Source organism: Tachysurus fulvidraco, chromosome 3 (assembly GCF_022655615.1).
Source record: "Tachysurus fulvidraco isolate hzauxx_2018 chromosome 3, HZAU_PFXX_2.0, whole genome shotgun sequence".
Taxonomy (NCBI): domain Eukaryota; kingdom Metazoa; phylum Chordata; class Actinopteri; order Siluriformes; family Bagridae; genus Tachysurus; species Tachysurus fulvidraco.
This window is the reverse complement of record NC_062520.1, coordinates 2,820,321-2,837,820: the sequence shown is the minus strand read 5'-3', so window position 1 is coordinate 2,837,820 and position 17,500 is coordinate 2,820,321. Positions and strand designations below refer to the sequence as shown.

Sequence of the window (17,500 nt, the reverse complement as noted above, 5' to 3'; positions counted from 1 at the left end):
GTTTTAGTGTTTAAAGGTGGGGTCTCCGATGTTTGAAAGCCAATGTCGACATATAAAATCACCAAAACAAACACGCCCCTAACCCAAACGGGTCCCACCCCTGTATCGATAGCTCCGCCCACACATACATACGTAACCCAGGCGACTAACAGAAAGAAACGTGTCTTTATCATAGCTGAAGGGAAGAACAATACCATTGTAGATAAACAAACAAGCAAAAATGCCACACAAGCATAATGATGTAAAGGACAAAGGCATATATTAGTTCTGTGTAACAAAGCAAAACCAACGTTACTCACCTATCGAGAAGGAAAAAAGCGCCTCGGCGTCTTAAGTAAAGTCGGCCACATATTCACAGGTCGGAGTTTCCCGAGTCGATAACTCCTGAGCTAAACGCTGTTACTACACAAAACGCGGTTGTAGCTGCCTCTCTACATTACTACGATAGAAAAGAGGTGTTATTTGTGTAGTAACAGCGTTTAGCTCAGGAGTTATTGACTCGGGAAACTCCAACCTGTGAATATGTGGCCAACTTCCTGCTCCTTCAGTTCTCTCCAGCGCTGGAAAGCTGATCCTATATTAACACGTCCTACTTCTTGTCCTTATCGGAAGTCTTTCTTCTCTTTCTTTCTTTGTTTTTATCCTCCATGTCGAAGTTAAAACCGCTTTCTGCTAATGTCACACATGTGCACCGAACACTCTCTCCGCCCATATCGACAAGCCCCGCCCCTTTCTGCTCATTGGCTACACGTTTGTTTTGATTTTTGTTTTGATTTTGGCCCGAATCAGTTTTTTTATTTTTTATTTTTTTTATGTATTTCAATTTCATTACCTCGTTTCTTAGTTTTGGTTTCGTTAGAACCAGATAAAAAGGGAATACGTTCGGAAAAAGAACCATCCAGACGTCAAACAGGTCACACGGACGAAATGAGACGACAAAAACGAATCGGGAAGCGATAACGTTTTACAAAAGGAGAAGCCAGAAGAAGCTGGAAACATAACAGAGTGAAGAAAAAAAAAAAGTTAGAGCGAGTGAAAAGGGAATTTTGAATTGTAGGTAATCACGGATTTGGGGAATTTTGCATGGCGGACCGTAAGTCGGACTTTGACAGAGCGCCGGTATTGTATTCAGGGAAAGGTGAATTAAAATGACGTCCTGTTCGTAGCTGATGTGTTCCTCTATAAAGAGACGGGAGATAAGTATTATTAGTCCGTAATTGTGCTTTTTAAAGCCATGTGAGATTAGTGCCGCCGGCTGAAGTGCCATCGAGTTGACTTTCACGTGGAACGAGATAAAGGACTCATTTGCACCTGTATGAAGTCTATAAATCCGTCTTTCTTTAGACATTAGAGGAAGAGGAAGGTTTGTGAGAGGAGAGGAAGGTGGATGGAGTGACGCGGCTGCTTCACCCGCCTCCGATAAGTGATCATTAGGTCTGAGGCAGTGTGTGGGGTCTCTAATCACACTGACTCACCCTGCTTCTGCTCAACTAAATGGAACATTTAATGCACACACACACACACACACACACACACACACACACACACACACACACACACACACACACACAGTCAAAGAATTAATCATGAAGCAGACTTCCCACGCACAGCGTCTAGACTGAAGTGAGGCGCTTGTCAACATTTCAGAGCGTCTCCTCTGATGGAGATTTGATTGAAAATGTCGATTTGATTTGGTCTGAGATCCTCACACAGCTTCCACTCCATTTCTAACAAGCTTCCAAACCTTCAGAAAGAGGAGGAGGAGGAGAAGGTGGTGGAGGAGTAGGAGGATAAGGTGGTGGAGGAGGAGAAGGTGGTGTAAGAGTAGGAGGAGGGTGTGTGGAGGAGGATAAGGTGGATGAGAATAAGGTGGAAGAAGATAAGGTCGTGGTGGAGGAGAAGAAGCTGGTGGAGGAGTAGGAGGAGGGCGTGTGGAGGAGGATAAGGTGGAGGAGAATAAGGTGGTGGAGGAGTAGGTGGAGGGTGTGTGGAGGACGATAAGGTGGAGGAGAATAAGGTGGTGGAGGAGTAGGTGGAGGGTGTGTGGAGGTTGATAAGGTGGAGGAGAATAAGGTGGTGGAGGAGAAGGTGAATGAGGAAAAGGTGGTGGAGGAGGAGTAGTAGAAAGTGGTGGTGGAGGATGAGAAGAAGAAGGAGGAGGAGAAGGTGGAGAAAATGAAGGTGGTGAAGGTGGAGGAGGAGAAGGTGAAGGAGGAGAAGGTGGTGGAGAAGAAGATGGTGGAGGAGTAGGAGGAGGGCAGGTGGAGGAAGATAAGGTTGTGGAGGAGAAGAAGGTGGCGGAGGAGGAGGGAGAGAAGATGGAGAAAGATATGGTGGTGGAGGAGAAGGTGAAGGAGGATAAGATGGTGGAGAAGAAGATGGTGGAGGAGAGGATGGTGGAGGAGGAGTAGATTGGTGAGAAGGTACTTACTGAACAGGGAAACTGGTGATGAACCAGGAGTGACGTAGGATCCAAAAGGAGCTTCTGAACTGACAGATCACATTCTCACTGGAAAATGAACTTGTCCATATCTATTCTTCCACTCCTCATCTCTCTATCTTTAGATCCATCCAGCCATCATTCCATCCATTCATCTCTTTATCTTACCGTATTTTCATCCTTTAATCACTTCATTACTCCAATTTTCCAGCCAATTTTCTCCACCCACACATTCCTTTATCACTCCACCCATCTTCCACACATCCCACTCCCAGCCCTTCATCTTTCCATTTCTTAATCTATCCATTATTTCATCCCTTCACCCTCAGTTTCTCCACTTCTTCATCTTTTTATTCTTGCATCATTCCGGCCCTCCATCTCTTTCTTTTATCCCTCCATCTCTTCATTACTACTTCCTCCCTCCTTTGCCCCATTCTTTCATTTCTCTAAGACTCCATCTCCCCTTCACACTTGCATTTCATTTCTTCACCTTTCTGGTTTCCCGTCTCTCCGGTGTTTCATTCCTCCAACTCTTCTTCTTTCACCCGTTATATCCGTCTGTCTCTTCAGCACTCCATCCTCCCTTTCCTTTCTCTCACCATTCCTCCATCATCCACCGATACCTTCTGTCCTTCGTCCCCGCATCATCTTATCAAGAGTTTTCAATTCTTCCAGTCTTTTTTATAAAAAGTATCGGTGAGTTTCTTGTATTTAAACCTCACGAATGAGGTCATTAGCATATTTTGCAGTAGCTATATTTACAGCCGTGTGTTTATCGCCCTCTAGTGGACAAACAGACTAGTTTATTTTTCCCCATGTAAAGGACCTGAGAGCATGATTGCATGACCATTTGTTTTAAAAAAAACTCTAGTTATGGTTTTAAATCACTTCCTGTTTACTTCTCATGACCTCACTGCTGGTCGACGGCATGAAAAGTAATCCGAATTTAAATAATCCGTCTTTTTGTAAGTTGTTGTGAACATTCCAGTCATTGTGTAGTTTAGACTCATTTCTGTCCAAAGAATGATACGGAGTGAGAAACTCCAAGGGCGTAAACTTGCCCAGCTTTAGAAGAACACGAGAGGTTTAATTTCCACTCATACACCTTGTCTACAGAGTCCATAATTCAGTGCTGAGTGCTTTAGCTGGCAGGAAACACGCCAAGATTCTGTACTTAGGATTTAAAAAAAAAAATCAAAAACAATAAATTGGAAAGAAGAAGAGTCACCGGTGCATAAGTTCAAATCTCGGCAGAAGTGTTGGCAGGGCAGAAGCGCTGGAGTCGGGCAGGTCGGATAAAGAGTGGTGAAGAGCAGTCGATCGAGACCATGGACTGTCCATAAACCACCATAACATGGTGGAACTCTGAGTCTCGAACTTTTACCTCGAATGTGTATGATTAAAATGCTAATAATGACCTTAAGTCATGTTTAAAGGTGACTTTCATATATATTGGTCACCTAAAATCATGAATAAAGGTCAGAACCCCAGTGAGGTGCCGTTACTTTGTTAAGCACCAGGGCACAGGTTCACAGCTGAGATGTTCTTCAGATGATCACATTAAAGGTGGGGTCTCTGTTGTTTGAAAGCCAATGTCGACATATAAAATCACCGAAACAAACACGCCCCTAACCGAAACGGGTCCCACCCCTGTATCGATAACTCCGCCCACACATACATACGTAACCCGGGTGACAAACGGAAAGAAACGTGTCTTTATCATAGCTGAAGGGAAGAACAATACGATTGTAGATAAACAAACAAGCAAAAATGCCACACAAGCATAATGATGTAAAGGACAAAGGCATATATTAGTTCTGTGTAACAAAGCAAAACCAACGTTACTCACCTATCGAGAAGGAAAAAAGCGCCTCGGCGTCTTAAGTAAAGTCGGCCGCATATTCACAGGTCGGAGTTTCCCGAGTCGATAACTCCTGAGCTAAACGCTGTTACTACACAAAACGCGGTTGTAGCTGCCTCTCTACATTACTACGATAGAAAAGAGGTGTTATTTGTGTAGTAACAGCGTTTAGCTCAGGAGTTATTGACTCGGGAAACTCCAACCTGTGAATATGTGGCCAACTTCCTGCTCCTTCAGTTCTCTCCAGCGCTGGAAAGCTGATCCTATATTAACACGTCCTACTTCTTGTCCTTATCGTAAGTCTTTCTTCTCTTTTCATCCGCCATGTCAATGTTTCAGTCGCTTACAGCTAACGTCACACATGCGCACTGAACACTCTCTCCGCCCATATTGATAAGACACTCCCCTTTCTGCTCATTGGCTACACGTTTTTCTTCTGTTTCTCGGCCCGACTCAGTTTTCTAAAGCATTTCTCAAACGACGTACACCCCACCTTTAAAATTCAATAATCGTATGCAAATTTTATTTCGGGATATCTGAACGTTAAAACAAACCCCTGTCTGATGTTCGGTGTGTTTAGGGCTCACCTGGTGAGCGAGGAGCCGCCGGTTCTGCAGGTCCGATCGGTTTACCTGGACGTGGTGGACCTCAGGGACCCCCGGGACCTGCTGGAGAGAAAGGTGCTCCTGTAAGTAGCTGCCATGATTTTTTATAATTGTGTAGGAAATAAAACATGATGTGGTGTGATGTCATGGGAAAGTAATCAAGCACAGGGTGATGTGATGTAATAGGTATTTATTAGTTTTTGATATAAAGATGTGCTGGTGTGATTAGTTTTATACCATATCATGGATGCTGTATTTAATGTGTGTTTAATGAGTGTGTGTGTCTGTGTGTCTGTGTGTGTGTGTGTGTGTGTGTGTGTGTGTGTGTGTGTGTGTGTTCAGGGTGAGAAAGGACCATCAGGTCCTGCCGGTCGTGATGGAGTCCAAGGTCCCGTCGGACTTCCAGGCCCACCCGGCCCCCAGGGACCACCCGGAGAGGACGGTGATAAGGTTAGTTAATGTACACAACTTAAGACAGTATTCACGTTTTATTTAAATCAGTTCATTGAACCGAAGTCATATCGGCGACGCCCACAATCAATCTTTATTACGACGTCCCAAACACTCGTCCAGCTGCGGCACACATCCATCTGTAGTATCATATCCATCATCGTCGGCACTAACGGCCCAGGCAGCTCCACGTCTTATTAGAGTCCTGCGCAACGAAGCAAACGTTTATCACCTCCACTCTTTATGTGTTGTGTATTATCTTTCAGTCAATAACAACTCATTATACTGGAGTCGTGTACATTTATAATGCAACTCTGAGTGCTTTATAGCATGTGACGAAAGAAATAAATCAGGAAAGAGACTGGAAAAAGACACAGGAAGAATGTAAAGGAAAGAAAGACTTTTATAGAAAAAGCAAGACATACTGTAAGAGAAGCGGCTGTAATATTTATAACTCTCAATTCCCAACCTACAAAAGAAGTTTCCCGTCTCAGGAACTCAGCACGGCTGCTCACAGAGTCAGGAATAATCACAGCAGCACATCCACCTTTAAAGGAGTTATTCTGAATATACACCTTTTAGTTGTAGCTCAATTAGAGCAGTCGCTTGTTAAATATAAGACTGACGTTATAGATCACTGGAAATACACATCACTCATCACGGGCATCTGAGAATGCTTTTAAAATACGGATGTGAAAACAAACGTGAAGACGAACATGAAGACGAAAGTAAAGACAAACGTGAAGATGAACGTGAAGATGAACGTGAAGACGAACGTGAAGACGAACATGAAGACGAACGTGAAGATGAACCTGAAGACGAACCTGAAGACAAACATGAAGACAAACATGAAGACAAATGTGAAGATGAACGTAAAGACGAACGTGAAGATGAACGTAAAGACAAACGTGAAGATGAACGTGAAGAAGAACCTAAAGACAGACATGAAGACGGATGTGAAGACAAAGGTGAAGACGAATGTAAAGATGAACGTGACTGCGAACGTAAAGACAGACATGAAGACGAACGTAAAGACAAACGTGAAGATGAACGTGAAGACAAACGTGAAGATGAACGTGAAGACAAACGTGAAGACGAACATGAAGACGAACATGAAGACGAACGTGAAGACGAACGTGAAGACAAACGTGAAGATGAACGTGAAGACAAACGTGAAGACGAACACGAAGACAAATGTGAAGACGAACGTGAAGACGAACGTGAAGACGAACATGAAGACGAACGTGAAGATGAACGTGAAGACGAACCTGAAGACGAACCTGAAGACAAACATGAAGACAAACATGAAGACAAATGTGAAGACGAACGTGAAGACGGACGTGAAGACGAACCTGAAGACAGACATGAAGACGGATGTGAAGACAAACGTGAAGACGAACGTAAAGATGAACGTGACTGCGAACGTAAAGACAGACATGAAGACCGACGTAAAGATGAACCCGAAGACAGACATGAAGATGGATGTGTAGACAAACTTACAGATGGACTTGAAGACAGATATTAAGACAAAAGTTAAGACAAACCTGAAGACGGACGTTGAGACAGACGTGAAGACAAACATAAAGACAAATTTGAAGACAAACCTGAAGACAAACGTGAAGACGGACCTGAAGACAACCGTGAAGACAAATATGAAGGGGAACATGAAGACGGATGTTAAGACAAATATAAAGACGGACCTGAAGATGGACCTAAAGACCGATGTGAAGGTGTTACGATGAAAATGGCTTCCTGAAAAGGGCGTGGCTTAAATCAGTCCCAGAAACCAGTGTAAAAGCTCAGATGTTAAAATGTGAGTGATGTTACAGTTCCTCACCCTCAGCTACATCACTGCAGCCCATAACTACCTCAGGTCTAATGAATGTAGACATGGAGTAAGGCAGCGTGACTCTGACTCGGCCGTTAGTAAGGATGACGGAGTCAACGAGTGAATGCTGTACATTACTGTGTCATGAGCTTCATCCCCGACCACTCACTCACACCTCAAACCTCACACACATCATCTGTTCAATCCTGTAACCTGTGTGTGTGTGTGTGTGTGTGTGTGTGTGTGTGTGTGTGTGTGTGTGTGTGTTATAGGGTGAAGTGGGAGAGCCAGGACAGAAAGGAAGGAAAGGTGATAAAGGAGAACAGGTGAGTGTTCACACTCGTCTTCCTCCTCCTTACTCACATAATACAATTAATTAATAATTACAATAAATAAAAAAAACTGATGTTTAATTGTGTATTTTTGTTTTTGTGAATTGCATATAAATGTATATAATTTATATAAATGTATAAACGTATTCATTTTTTAAAATACAAATCATTTATTGATTAGTAAAAGTTTAAATTAAATAAAAATAGTAATAATGACAGATGAAATTGAATTATATATTTGTTTATTTCAGGGTCCTCCAGGTCCAGCAGGTCTGCAGGGTCCACTAGGGGCACCAGGACCAGCAGTAAGTACACACACACACACACACACACACACACACACACACACACACACACACACACACACACACACACACCACACCACACACTCACACACACACACACACACACACACACACACAAACACACACACACACACACCCATACACCACACACACACACACACACGCACACGCACACACACACACACACACACACACACACACACACACATATACACACGCACACACACACACACACACACACACACACACACACACACACACACACACACACACACACACACACACACACACACACACACACACACACACACACACACACACACAAATATGGAATGGAATGAAATTAAACAACTTTACTATACAGGAAGGAATAAATATATATAATATAACATGGATTCACACTCAATTACAATAAAATTAATAATCAGACACAATTTAATAAGATTTTTTAAAAACAATTTAAAATCACTGACTGCAAAAAAAAAAAACTATGTCTGATCTATAAAGTGAAATAAGTCCTTTAGCTCTGTGTAACATTTCTGTAGTCAATTCAGCAGTACAGCATCCGTCATCATGTACACTTGTGTTGTCAGGAGTTAGTCTGTTGCTGTGCTTCGCTAACCGTGCGGCTGATTTGTGTGTGCGCAGGGAGCGGATGGAGAGCCAGGTCCTCGGGGACAGCAGGGAATGTTCGGACAGAAAGGAGACGAAGGACCGAGAGGTTTCCCCGGAGCAGCCGGACCCATCGGCCTGCAGGTGAGTCTCACACCTGTCTCTCAGACGCTGGAGTCAGTCTGAACATGACCAAACACCAGGAGAAGTCAACAGAGACTGAGCAGAGTAATGAAAACAGGTTTCCATGGTAACGATGTATACGTTACTTTCTCTATTTTCAATAGTCAGTAATAAACTGGTTATAAACCAGCACTCTATGGGTTATATCTCTGGACGTTCAGAAACGGAGCCGTGTGTCGTGTTATCTGTGGATAAAATAAATAAATAAATAAATAGCTTATTATTTATAAAATATAATTAAAATTAGTTGGTCAACATAATTGTTCATAATTTAAATATAATTAAACATTTCACATGAATTTCTGACTGATTTATTTATATTTGTATATATATATATATATATATTACATTTCATGACATTTTTTAATTGTCTTGTGCTGGACATTTTTATAGAAAAGTTTCTTTTCTTATTTTTTTGTAACGCATTTTTATTCGTTACATTTTGTTATTATATAAAATCCTTTTTCTTTCTTATTACGTAAAACAGACGTACGAGTTAAAGACCTCTGTCTGTCTCTGCGACCGTAATAAAGCAGGCGGCTGTAAGCAGCTCCAAACACAATTCATAAAAAAACAACAACAACAAATCGTTCGTTCGCTTCCGTCAAGTGGAATCGCCACCGCAATGAAAATTAGATCGACTGCATCGACGGCCACCAAACCTCCGAGCCATTCGATTCGATTCGGCTTTAATTGGCCTTAATGTGCCTCCATTAATTACCCCGAGTGCTGATGTGCTCCAGTAGGCAATACACCACTTTTTTTTTAGACCACGCTTGAACTGTTCTGGCCTTAAAGAGCTTTTTTTTTTTTTTTTTTTACGTTCTCTGGCTACGAGGGCGTGCTGTGTGAATCCCCTCAGTATCTGAAGTGTAAATATCACATAGAATTAGACATCAGATGGAGAAGACCGGACCAGCAATTAGAGTAAATGTCAGAGCTAGCGTAGGACTGCGCGATACGATCGTATGACATCAGTGTAGTGATCGATCCTGACTCCATTCTCTTTATGTTCTCGTTATAAACAGCCGTCTGTATGAAAATGGTAACTGATGTCTTTTAAATATCTTTAAATATCGTGATACGATCGTTTTGCCTCATTGCCCCATCCCTAGCCTTAAACTCCCATTTCACAGCCTGACTCTGCTGGCGAAGTCCCGCTCAGAGTCAGACTCGTTTTTGTGCGAAACTTGTTGGGAGATTAATTAAACTCTGAGTGCCGTAGTTGTAAATTATAGCTCAGTGAGAAAGAGTGGCAGTTAATGAAAAGACAGGAACAATAGTGGACCTCGTCTGAGGCCGTGTTTGAAGCGTGGGACATGTGTGCAGGGCGTTTTCATAAACCCCAGCGCTTTGTAGTGGGTGGAAATGCTTTTGTTGTGTCTTCAGGTCAGTATTCTGCCCACCGAGGGCACAGAAAAAAGGAGCCGGAGGCAGAAAATGGGCCTTAAATATCCACTTAAAAGCCGTTTCACGTCAGAGCACAGCAGTGTATAAATGAGATGAAATGCACTTCTCTCTCTCTCTCTCCTCTATCTAGATATATATATGATTATATATATATCTAGAGAATACTATAAGAAGATCATATATATCGCGGTATATATCGATATAATGTTCACTATATTTTCTTGAATCTCTAATCTTCTCATCTCTCTTTCTCTTTCTCTGTCTCTCTCTCTCTATCTCTCTCTGTCTCTCTCTCTCTTTCTCTCTCTCCCTCTATCTCTTTCTCTCTCTCTCTCTCTCTCTCTCTCTCTCTCTCTCTCTCTCTGTCTGTCTTTTATCGTTTCTCATTCCTATGCTAGAGTGTTTGTCTCACAGTGAGCTTGTCTTTTTAGCTTGTCTTTCTTTCTTTCTTTCTTTCTTTCTTTCTTTCTTTCTTTCTTTCTTTCTTTCTTTCTTTCTGTCTGTCTGTCTCTTTCTTTCATTCATTCATTCATTCATTCTTTCTTTCTTTCTTTCTTTCTTTCTTTCTTTCTTTCTTTCTTTCTTTCTTTCTTTCTTTCTTTCTTTTTGTGTGTCTCTTTCTTTCTTTCTTTCTTTCTTTCTTTCTGTCTGTCTCATTGTTTTTCTTTCTTTCTTTCTTTCTTTCTTTCTTTCTTTCTTTCTTTCTTTCTTTCTTTCTTTCTTTCTTTCTTTCTGTATATTTTAGTCTATAACTTCAAAGTTACACAATGTGAATCTTTCTCCTTTTTCCCAGGGTCTTCCCGGACCACCAGGTGAAAAGGGAGAGAACGGAGACGTTGGTCCAATGGTGAGATTTATTTATTTTTTTCCTTATTTGTTTGATTGATTAAATGTTGAATTGACTGACAGTTTCATTGTATAAGTGTGTGCAGCATGAGGGAGAGAAAAAGCGTGTGACTTTACATGTATACACTAATTCACAATTACTACATTAGACCTTTAGTTAATAAAAATTAATAAATGAAATAAATAAATAAATAAACAAACAAACAAACAAACAAACAAACAAATACATTTCTTAGACTTATTCATTTGTTTGTACAGTTCTCCCTCTCAGGGATGTTTCCTTTGCCTCTTCTAGTAAATGGTCACTTTTACTTAATTCTATAAATTGAACACAATTTAATTACTGAGCATGTAAAAAATAACTGTTTTATTAATACAGATGTGAATATTAAATTAATATCTTTTAATTGTCATCACACTCGTTAACACACCTCTTAATCTCTAACTATAAAACACTTTACTGTCAGTCTCATCTAACGGTAACAGAAAAATAAATCTCTGGTATGGAAATAAAGATAAATATATAAATAATGTCTCTTTGTCTTTGTCTTCAGGGTCCACCTGGTCCACCAGGTCCAAGAGGTCCTCTGGGTCCAGCTGGTGCTGATGTAAGTGCTCAGATGTTAGCTTAAACACTCACCTCTGGCATGTATATTTATTCTTACGCTATATGTGTCTAGTTATGCTTTGCTTAGTGTTTAGTGTTTAGTGATCATCAGCCAATCAGTTTTAAGCATATGTTTTGCAGTGCTAGCTTTGAGCTACCATCAGACATCAGGAACAATATGTCCATTTTCGGGTACGATAGCTTTAGTCTACAAGACAACTTGGCAACCATTAGCCACCAGGCCAGCCTGCTATTTGCATGAAGTGCTTGGCCCCACACATCGCTGCTTACAGATATATTTACTACAGTTTCTCTTAGATCTGTTGTTTATGATGCATTCCACCTCATATTAACGTAATAACAAGCTTTTTAGCTCGTAAGAAGCTGTACACACCTCTATATGAGCTGTTATTAAAGTAAAGATCTCTCTGACATTGTGTTTCAGGGTGCACAAGGACCACCCGGTGGTATTGGAGGCATGGGAGCAGTGGGAGAAAAGGTAAGTGACACATCCTCTTCCTCTGTAAACACCACATCTAGCATTCTTTAGTTTGTCATGTTATGTACCATCTCTTGTATCAGTATCAGTATTTATTTGGGGCTACCGAGAATATTCGGTAGCGAGACCTCCAGGATGTTTCTCCAGCTGCGAGTGATCGGAATTGTCTGATGATGACCGAGAGCTTCAGCTCACCTACAACATCAGAAATAAACTTCTTGACTGCTGCCTGTGTTTTTCTGGACGTGCTGCTGTTATGTTTAATTATGGTGCTTTTTTGACAAGCAGTGACATAAATGTGCTTTTGGTTACCATGGTGAAGCTTTTAACCACTGAAATCTCTTACAGGGAGAACAAGGTGAAGCCGGTAATCCTGGACCCCCCGGAGAGCCTGGAACTGGGGTAAGTGGCCTGTGTGTGTGTGTGTGTGTGTGTGTGTGTGTGTGTGTGTGTGTGTGTGTGTGTGTGTGTGTGTGTGTGTGTGTGTGTGTGTGTGAGTGTGTGGGGGTGTTTACATTTTTTCAAGACAAAGATAAAAATCCCTTTTTAAAGTGATGTGAGGTCGGTCCAGTCCTAATTCTGGTCTGTACTTCAGGTCTTTATGGTGGATTTCTATTTGATTTTTATGCAGTTCCTCAGGGACATAAGTTCAGTCCAGTCACAAATGGTATACCTCAGGGGTGTGAGTTTGGACCAATTGTTTCTGATTCAGGGTGTACCACATGTTTTTTTTGGTGTAAGTCAGGGTTTTATAGTGTACCTCAGGGATTTGTGGTGTACCTCAGGGTTTTATAGTGTACCTCAGGGATTTGTGGTGTACCTCAGGGTTTTATAGTGTACCTCAGGGATTTATAGTGTACCTCAAGGATTTTATAGTGTACCTCAGGGTTTTATAGTGTACCTCAGGGATTTATAGTGTAGCTCAAGGTTTTTTAGTGTACCTCAGGGTTTCATGGCATATATCAGGGATTTATAGTGTACCTCAGGGATTTATGATGTACCTCAGGGATTTATAGTGTACCTCAGGGTTTTATACTGTTCCTCAGGGGTTTATGGTGTACCTCAGGGTTTTATAGTGTACCTCAGGGATTTATGGTGTACCTCAGGGTTTTATAGTGTACCTCAGGGATTTATGGTGTAGCTCAAGGTTTTTTAGTGTAGCTCAAGGTTTTTTAGTGTACCTCAGGGATTTATGGTGTAGCTCAAGGTTTTATAGTGTACCTCAGGGGTTTATGGTGTAGCTCAAGGTTTTATAGTGTACCTCAGGGGTTTATAGTGTACCACAGGGTTTTATAGTGTACCTCAGGGATTTATGGGGTACCTCAGGGTTTTATAGTGTACCTCAGGGGTTTATAGTGTACCACAGGGTTTTATAGTGTACCTCAGGGATTTATGGGGTACCTCAGGGTTTTATAGTGTACCTCAGGGTTTTATAGTGTACCTCAGGGATTTATAGTGTACCTCAGGGGTTTATAGTGTACCACAGGGGTTTATAGTGTACCTCAGGGGTTTATAGTGTACCACAGGGTTTTATAGTGTACCTCAGGGATTTATGGGGTACCTCAGGGTTTTATAGTGTACCTCAGGGATTTATAGTGTAGCTCAAGGTTTTATAGTGTACCTCAGGGGTTTATAGTGTACCACAGGGTTTTATAGTGTACCTCAGGGATTTATGGGGTACCTCAGGGTTTTATAGTGTACCTCAGGGTTTTATACTGTTCCTCAGGGGTTTTTGGTGTATCTCAGGGTTTGATGGCATATATCAGGGTTTTATGGTGTACCTCAGGGGTTTAGTAGGGATTTTATGTGGTCATTGGGGATTTATGGTGTACCTCAGGGATTTATGGAGTTCCTCAGGGATTTATGGTGTATCTCAGTGATTTAGAAAGCATTTATGGTGTACTTTAATGATTTATGTACTACTTTAAAGGTATGTGCCTTCATTGCACAGGATCCACTTATGCTTCTGATATTTGGGGTATGTCAGGGTCCACTCATGTTTTTTATTTGTTCTGCAGGGCCCCAAGGGTGAAAGAGGAGAAAAGGGTGAAGCAGGCCCTTCTGGTGCTGCAGGACCTGCTGGACCTAAAGGACCACCTGGAGATGATGGCCCTAAGGGAAATCCTGTAAGTGTAGCTCAGGATATTTTAATAAACATGGTTATAGAATACTATTAATGTGATAATATATCTGTTTTTACCCTCTCTATATATTGTGCATTAAGCTGAACAACTGCAAATTGCTGCTAATGTAATAATTATCCAAATTATTCTCAAAGAATAATTTGATTCTTCAAAGAGATTTATTTAAGTGCGTAAGCTAACATATCCTCACCATCTCATGACATTATTACTCACATGATTCATCCCGCTGAACTCCCTGTACCCTGATTTGTTGCTGTAGGGTCCTGTTGGCTTCCCTGGAGACCCTGGACCTCCTGGTGAGCCTGGTGTTGCTGTGAGTATTGAGTTCTGTACATCTATACATATATAACGGCTTGTATTAATTAAGTAGCTTTGAATTAGTCTGAGCTTTGGGTTTAATGGACATTTTTTGAGAAATAAGATTTTTTTTTTTAATTGTCATTTATGTTGCGAGATCACAAGTCAGTCCGTGTCTAATCCATCTTGTTTTCACCCTGCTAGGGAACTGATGGTATCCCGGGAGACAAGGGAGAAGATGGTGAAGCTGGTCAGAATGTAAGTTCCCAGTGAAGCATGAAAAGAATTGAATCCATTCATTCAAGATTCATTAGTAATCTAAATCGTCATTGTTCCACTGAAAAACTCACGACTTTGGATGAAGGTGGAAGTGAAAGTGGGCGTCGCCTCGTAGAGAGTTCGGTTACTATTACAAATCTGGAAGCATGGTTCTGATGTGGTCCTGATGAGGTTATATATTAGAGCTTTTTCTGACTATAATCACTTATATATGTTAATAAATGAAGTGAAATGGAAGGAAATAGGAAGGAAATGACCAAATAGGAGAAAATCTGTCCTTCTAAATTGCGATCCTTCTTATCATTTCTGAACGCAATTTGGATTCTTGGGTCTTGAGGAAAAGCTTTTTACCGTGCAGTGAGGAGAAGGTATCGGAGGCTGGGTTTTTACCGATTGCCTTGTCGGCTCACGCGTCGTGCCGCCGGCTTTAATGCAGCGCCCAACCTCCACCCTGCAGTCCTATTAAAGTTTAATGAGAAGAGATTTGTAGTGCTATGAAACCTCAGCACCGAACTATCCGAGCTCTCTTCTCTGATTAGAGCGTTATACGGCTCCATCACACGGCCGAGCGACTTTGTAAATTCCTTGCAGTTCTTCATCACCATACACTTCCAATATAATATCGCGTAAACGTCAGCGTCAATTGATTTTCAGATAATTAGTTGTGATTTTTTTACAGACTTTATTTCCTCTTTTATTTTTGAATGTTAAAAAGTTTTCAGTTTGTGTGTGTGTGTGTGTGTGTGTGTGTAGAATGAAACTGTTCTGATTTCGGTAAATGAACCATCATGTTCGTAATAAGTGCTTAGCGCTAAAATGGTGAAAAATTAAAAACGATATTGAAGCTGAAGATTTCTTTCTCATCCGGATAAATGGATTTGGATGAATATTTGTTGTTTAATTATCACCTGTTTCTCTGTGCGTCAGGGTCCTCCTGGTCCGTCTGGAGAGGCTGGACCACCCGGACCTCCTGGTAAAAGAGTAAGTAACATTTTTTTTTTACTGTTTATAACTTCACCATATTCCATTTGGCTTTAACCCCCTGGGGTTAAGGGTATTTTTGGGCCTGAAGAAGTTTTATCATACCCTGACATTTGTGCTTTTTTCAGTTGCTTATGAAGATATAAATTGCTAAAGTCTAATATCACTGTAATCAGCACAAACTGGACTACAATAATATGTGAGCAGCTTGTATGTACATGATCGTGTTTTTGAGAAAACAATGTTTATGCGTGGTTAGTGAAAAATGAAACATTATAAATCACTCGAATAAGGCCATAAAACACATACAGAACGTCGGTTCACGGGACTTTTGAGAACTGGATCGTAGTGAACGACTGCTCCCCTAGCAGTGGTTACGCGAGTTTAGGCAACGAATATAAACAAACCCTCACACACATGAATGTGGAAAAAAGTCACAAAATAGCGCATGTTCAGATACCCTACACGGGCCTGCACCCAGAACCAAACAAAGCATAGAGTGATATGGCCTGATAGTGGATGTTTACCAAATTACTATGCTTTGTAATAATGACGAAACAGAATATCCCATTGTATTTTGCGAAAAACGCAGGGACAAATTAATGACCGAAGGGGATGACGGAACCGGGTAACAACATCTATCATGGAGACAAATAGATACAATTGTAGCACATGATGACAAAACAGCCACCGTAACGAACAAGGAAAGACCCAGAAAAAAAAAGCAGGAGAGGGCCCCACTCGAAGGCGCCCAGCACAAACTAAATCGAAACGAGCATGCAGATAATGAGAGCACAGTGAACAGGTAAGGGTGGTCAGGAAGTTGGAAGGAGAGGAAGCGTGAAAGATATACAAGAAGAATGAGAGAGCCAAAATAAAACTATGTGCTTCTTACTTTGGAGTTTGTAGGTTATTTAGAAGTAACCTGTTTAAAACACCATCCCAAGCGGCCGAAAGACAGTGGGCCAGACAAGATAAAGGTACTAAAACATCCTGATACAAACATCCACCTAAAAGTGCGCATAGGTGCACACACGAAAATCGAATAATCAGAGAGCCGAAAGGACATGGGTCCGAGCAAGAACGACACTAATTTACAAGGAGCAAGAACGAAGTGCATTACCAATAAAAAGCAGACAACAGTGAACCCCCGAGCGGAATACGGATACAACACGAATAACACTGACAACCGACTTGACCCATGGAATGCGCGCCGCGACGACGCAAAGGAGGGCTAGACTTGCGTCAATGCTAGCGAATGAATCGAGAGGAAATCGTATTTGACTTCGGCGGGACGGCTGAGAGCCGAGTCATCCTTCATTCGGAAAAATGATCGCCTCTGGAAGACAACGAAAAGCTGATCGTTCATCATTTATGTGATAGAGATGGAGAGAAGCACCTGAGCTGGAGCTCAATTCCAAACTCCTCCTGGTCAACTCCGGAGATGTCTCGGTATCGATCCGCGGTGACAGTGATGAGGAAACAATAGCATAACCATTTTAGGAAGCGGGCAGGGAGGAGACGAGGAGACTCGTCTCGTCAAACACGACGTTACGACTCTGAGGGGATTAACTATCAGAAAATTGTGATTAGATTCATGAAATTCTCTCTGATACAGCAAATCATATTTCACAACAGGACTCCACATGGCTTTTATAAAATCAGCCCATGAATTATTAGTATCCCTTTCTGAAAACAGCATTTTCATCATTTTAATAGACAAACAAGGACACACGGCATGATGGATAGGAAACAGCGCTCTCACAGCCCCCCTGGTGCTTTCTAATTTATCTTCCTGTCCTTATCTCCACACCCCTGCAG

At 41.5% G+C, this 17,500-nt stretch overlaps 1 protein-coding gene across 1 annotated transcript in view; it reads left to right on the top strand.

Moving 5' to 3' along the window:
• col11a1a (collagen, type XI, alpha 1a) overlaps positions 1–17,500 on the top strand; it is a 102,027-nt gene that overhangs the window by 73,643 nt on the left and 10,884 nt on the right. The window contains exons 42-54 of the mRNA XM_047811671.1: positions 4,882–4,989; positions 5,249–5,356; positions 7,457–7,510; positions 7,768–7,821; positions 8,470–8,577; positions 10,820–10,873; positions 11,427–11,480; positions 11,925–11,978; positions 12,327–12,380; positions 13,997–14,104; positions 14,382–14,435; positions 14,624–14,677; positions 15,626–15,679. Coding sequence (XP_047667627.1) covers positions 4,882–4,989; positions 5,249–5,356; positions 7,457–7,510; positions 7,768–7,821; positions 8,470–8,577; positions 10,820–10,873; positions 11,427–11,480; positions 11,925–11,978; positions 12,327–12,380; positions 13,997–14,104; positions 14,382–14,435; positions 14,624–14,677; positions 15,626–15,679 — 918 coding nt within the window. The remainder of the gene's footprint in view (positions 1–4,881; positions 4,990–5,248; positions 5,357–7,456; positions 7,511–7,767; positions 7,822–8,469; positions 8,578–10,819; positions 10,874–11,426; positions 11,481–11,924; positions 11,979–12,326; positions 12,381–13,996; positions 14,105–14,381; positions 14,436–14,623; positions 14,678–15,625; positions 15,680–17,500) is intronic.